The sequence below is a fragment of the Atta colombica genome, unplaced genomic scaffold (assembly GCF_001594045.1).
Source record: "Atta colombica isolate Treedump-2 unplaced genomic scaffold, Acol1.0 scaffold134, whole genome shotgun sequence".
NCBI classification, from domain to species: Eukaryota; Metazoa; Arthropoda; class Insecta; order Hymenoptera; family Formicidae; genus Atta; species Atta colombica.
The window spans coordinates 1,857,688-1,863,064 of record NW_017259222.1 but is presented as its reverse complement, the minus strand read 5'-3'; the positions used below and the strand labels follow the sequence as shown (position 1 = coordinate 1,863,064).

General features: G+C 34.0%; 1 protein-coding gene across 1 annotated transcript in view; it reads right to left on the bottom strand.

The window, feature by feature from the left end:
• Positions 1–5,377, bottom strand: part of LOC108684427 (collagen alpha-1(XVIII) chain) — a 303,120-nt gene that overhangs the window by 14,609 nt on the left and 283,134 nt on the right. Inside the window, exons 7-10 of the mRNA XM_018188739.1 lie at positions 4,825–4,906; positions 3,760–3,854; positions 2,618–2,794; positions 2,075–2,272 (exon numbers count right to left, since the gene is read on the bottom strand). Coding sequence (XP_018044228.1) covers positions 2,075–2,272; positions 2,618–2,794; positions 3,760–3,854; positions 4,825–4,906 — 552 coding nt within the window. The remainder of the gene's footprint in view (positions 1–2,074; positions 2,273–2,617; positions 2,795–3,759; positions 3,855–4,824; positions 4,907–5,377) is intronic.

Below are 5,377 nucleotides of genomic sequence, written 5' to 3'. Positions count from 1 at the left end.
AGAGAGAGAGAGAGAGAGAGAGAGAGAGAGAGAGAGAGAGAGAGAGAGAGAGAGAGTTGGAAACTCAACGGAAAATACGAACGAGAAAAGGGAGGAGGCCGAGGATTGGACTTACAGGTCGACCGTTATTACGTGCACAGTTTCTTATTCCCCGCGGAGCGATACGCGTTCCATTCCCATTCAACGAATTTCTTGTCGGATCGCGAGTGGGAACAGGATCGCTGTAGTTGTCGTTTCGGTACACGTAAAAGCGGTAGCACGGGGAGCCGTACACTGCGATGTGGCCCAACGGTGGCTTGGGATACACCTTCGCGTGCATTTTCATGCACTTTGGAACGCGATATCATGGATAATATAGTAATAATACTTCACCATCTCAATAATCAGATATAAATTGGATCCCCTATCCAATAATATCCTTATACGATTAATGCTATAAATATCTTTATAGCATAATTTTGGTAATCTAACTTTATCTTTTATATTTAATGACAAGAATGTATTAATGACAGAATTGTAAAAAGTGTAAAAAGTGTGATCACGTTGCGATCATTTTTGGATTTAAAATTCTTGTTCATAATCATATACTTTAGATTGATATGATGTCCGAAGTGAGAAAATAAAAATTTTTGCAAAATATCTTAATATATGGAAATATTACTTTTCAATAAAATAGCATTTACGATCAATAGAACTTGTAGAGTATATTGAACTCTCCTTTCATTAATTAATAAATAACTATAATGTGGAAATTAATTATGCATAAATAAATTAGCTATGTTTACAAATATGACAAATGTTAAATTAATAATAATATAAAAAAGTAGGATTGAGTTCCCCTCCGAAATGAGAATATAGTTTTCGATTAACTTTATAACTTTATTCTATCGATTGCAAATATTATTTTATTAAAAAATATTTAAGTTTGCAAGAATTTTTCATTTTTAATCTAATCTATCTATCTAATTAGTCTATCTGAGTAATGGTGAATAAACAGGAGCCTTAATTCATAGCATTTCAAAATTCAAACTGTCTACTTTTTTCAAATAAATAGTTCAAATAACAGAATTATTTGTAACATAAACAATTCTCATACAGAAACAGTTTGTCTTGAGAAAAGTTTACTTAAAATGATAGCCCATTTCTTATTATTTTAACAAATATTAAATATTTGTTTAAGTAGTTTTCATATAATGATTGTTACAAATAATAAGGTAAAAAGGTTAACTGGGATAATTTGCTGAGTTAATATACAGTGGATTGCGTCGAACACGATGTTTAAATAGCATACTTTTGATAATACTCGACGATTTCGCGAGAGAAGATATGACCCTCCATTTTCCTCTGAGTTTCTCGCTGCCGCGTGTCCGTTTCGGGAAAATAGCGAATAATACGACTGAGCTAGATTCATACGAGGATAATGAAAATTTCTTGAATGGAGATACTTATCTACTTATTATAGGGATGACTTTGTACGGTCGGGGGCGTCTGAATTTCCGCTACTTCGTCAGTAATTGCGTACACAATAAATGTTCTTCTCTAGCCAATTTGTCAATGTCATATCCCTTTCGTTAACATTACCTCTCCATTCGTCCGGTCTTCGTTTTCATATCGCTGTTATATCCAGCAGAAACCATTTAGACAAACATCCTGCCTTTTCTTCCAGCTTCTCATTTAACGATAATAGAATGTATTGTATTTTTAATTCTATTACAATAGTTTACACATAAAAGCATTATATAATGTTATGTCATCCGTAGTCATTATGTTGAAGAAATGCAATTTCTTATTTAATAAAGGCATAAAGAGAATTGTTGAGAAAGATAATACCTGTATCGTCATATCCTTTTCTGTTACAATAGCGTGGCCATAATTGATAATTAATAATAAGAAAGTAAACACAAATCTCAAAGAAATTTTTATATCGTCGCGAAAATACCGAATATAAAGAAAATCTCGCGAGGATAAGTAGAAATAGTGAATGCAAGCCGCAGAGAAGGCGCCCGAGAAAATATTTTAACTTGGCTTCGCCCTCAGCATGATAGATCATATTCAAGCGTGGCAATCTACTTACGTCATAGCCAGAAAATTCCCCTTTTCCAGGTGGCCCCGGTGGACCTTGCGCACCCTTTTCACCGGGTATTCCATCTCGACCCGGCTCGCCCTTTTGACCTTGAGAACCTTCCGGTCCCGCTATTCCAATATCACCTTTGTCACCTTTAGCCCCAGATGGACCATGCAGTCCTCTTTCCCCTGGCGGTCCTGCCGCACCCTGAAATCATCATGTTAATTAAACATAATTCAATATAGGTATATGTTTAATGGTATTGTCTTTTTAACGATAAATTTAAAGCACCAATCTAAAGCACCAAAAGTGATATATATGGTTTTAAACTGAAAAAAATTAAATTTTGAAAAAAAAAATGAAAGAGAAATTCTACAATTCAAATTAATGATTTGTAAAATTTACTTTTTATAATTATATTTTAATATTCGTTACGTTATTAGATGTCTTTTGTCATGTTAAATAAAATTAGTCATAGTTGTTTAAATATATGTCACTTTTAGCATTATCGTTAAATCTTATTGCTAGAATCATGAGAATGAAAATCATTACCGTGAGACCCATTAAGCCCTGTTTGCCCTCTTGTCCGGGTACTCCTGGCTCGCCCTTTGGCCCTTGTATCATCTTTGGCATCGTAAAGGAAGACATTAAGGCCGTGGCGTTGCAGGTGCAAGTGCCGGGGTCTCCCTTCTGACCAGGTGGTCCCTGTGGTATCTTCATTAGCCAATCCTTGAAATATCAATGTATTTAACGTCGCTGTTGCATTTGACTATACTGTTCAGAATCAGTTATAATAGCGTTAACGATCAAATATTAGCAAACTATTAGTTGCAATAATGAATAAAGCGATACAATCAAGTTCCGACGGTGTCTAAAAGCAAATACGCATGTACACCAATAACAGCGTACCAATAACAGCGGAAGATAGTAAGCGCCGTGAAAGCGGCTTTGGTGTAATCAGTGTTACATGCGACAGGCGTCGGTTCTCTGGTGTCGATGCTAAATTGACTCACGCGAATAACAAGATAAATGAGTGATCCCGGATTCAGGCGTATTCAGGCCATCTTCAATATCGTACCTATGCATGGATCTGCGGACGCGATCGCGGAATCTATAGTTAATATAACGAGATATCTACACCTACAGGAAGCACATTTTCCCCGAGTAATGAAAACTTACACTGTGATATATATGAGATATATGAATAGTATGATACTCGGAATAATATAATTTAATAAATAAGTTCACGAATAATTTCATGCATATATAATATTTTTAATACATTTAGAAATAAGATGAAGCATAATTTTTATTTTTTAATTGCAATGATGTAGGTATATTAGTAGGTATATTGTTATTATAAGTAATTCGCTACATTGAAATTCTTTCGTGTTTTATTGCAAACGGGAACACACATTTGTGTATAATAATTAGAAAATAAAGAGGCACAATAATAACCGCAATAAAATAAAATAATTATATTATTATTCTCATCAATTGGAATAACTTTCTTAATAAGTTATTCTAATTATGATAATAATTTCTACCAATATTAATTCAATCATTATTAATTATTCAACTGTATTGATTTAGACATTATTGGAGAAAGCACAAGAAATAATAATTGTTTTTAGGACAATTCATCGTGAAATTAGTCCGTAAAAAAAAATTCGTTGATTGAATAATGCACTCACCTCGTCGCGACCAGGCGGACCAGGAGGTCCTGGAGGACCCCTGACGCTCTCGCCCTTGTCTCCTTTGTCACCCTTTTCACCTTTCGGACCTTTATCTGAAAAAGAACGAATACGCGCCGCCGTAAGTCCACGCAACTTCGTCGTTCTCTGTTTTGACACGTCATGGTGATTTATGCGCGCGAAAAGTAGATTAAAAAAGTTTGCTTCATATTTTATCATCGTTTCTTCGACGCGATATCTCTGAAGTCAACGTTGCGCATCGACGTCGACTATAGCGAAATTAATAAACGATTTTTAACGCGCTGTCCTATCTTTGCTAAGCTAGGGATGTCGGATCGGATGAAAAAAAGAGAGAGAGAAGATATTGATGTTTTGGTACATTGATTAATTGGAAAACTGTCAGACTAAAACTGTCCCAAAATACTGATACGATATATTGATCTTTTATAGATAGTTTAAATTTTTGAATATCCTCGCAATAAATTAGATAAATGTCGCGAGCGTGACAAAAGATAATAAAAAAATATATTCAAAATCGAAAAAAAATAATTTGATTTACATTTCTTATTAAAAAACGAATGAAAATCTTGTAACAATAGTAAATACACATCAAGCGTAATAAACGACCGGAAATGGAAATATCGATTTAGCAGTTTTAATCGTTTGATTGAAAAATATAAAAGCGAAATAATTTTAATTAATTTGTATTAACCTGGATCATAAAAAATAATTTGATTTCTCAAAAGAATGAGTCTTGTAAAAACAGATAAATGTACATTAGTAATATAATGAAAGGGAGAAAAATGGAAATATTAAATTAGCAGTATTAATCATTTCATTAAATCGGAGCAAAATGATTTTAATTGATTTGAATTATTTTAAGAGACAAGAGAGATTAGTTATTTCATGAATTGGTTACTTCTTTAACGTTCTCAATTACATATATGACATCATGTCGAATAGACGTCTTTTAATTTGTTAGAAACGAGATTTAATGATAAAACGTTATGTACTTTATAAGCGGTTAAAAAATCGTTACTGCGACTATTTGATGGTCTTACTCACAATCTGGATTCGGAGGTGGGGGCGTGATGAATGGCGGCGGGTTACTTTCCTCACTTTTGTCTTCGTCCGCATCTCGACCGATCTGAAAATGTATCATAAGCAGAACCGATAAGATCGGATTGCGTCATCTCGTTAACGATACATAATAGGACGATCATCAACGTCGTTGTAGTTGCCGTCGATTGCTAATTCAGGATTCGGTGCAGGCGTGCGAGTAAACAGCATGTACTTTTTATTTACAGTACTTAGTTGCGACGTGAATAGCGAAGCAGCGGTCGGTTTATCGATCGCTTACCGATTAGTTATTTTAAATGCAAATTGCAGGTATATATTAAATCACACTATTGAAGCGACACACGCGGGAATGTGTGTTGACTGTTTTCGATTAGTTTCGCGAAGGGACGACAAATATTTGCGAATTGTTCATTTAAATATTGTTGAAATTTACAATATAATGGGATTTATTTTTTACTACAGATGATATCGATTGTGTTATGATGGAGAACAAGAATTAAAATTGATCTGGAATTGTATTATTTACAAGATATAGGTT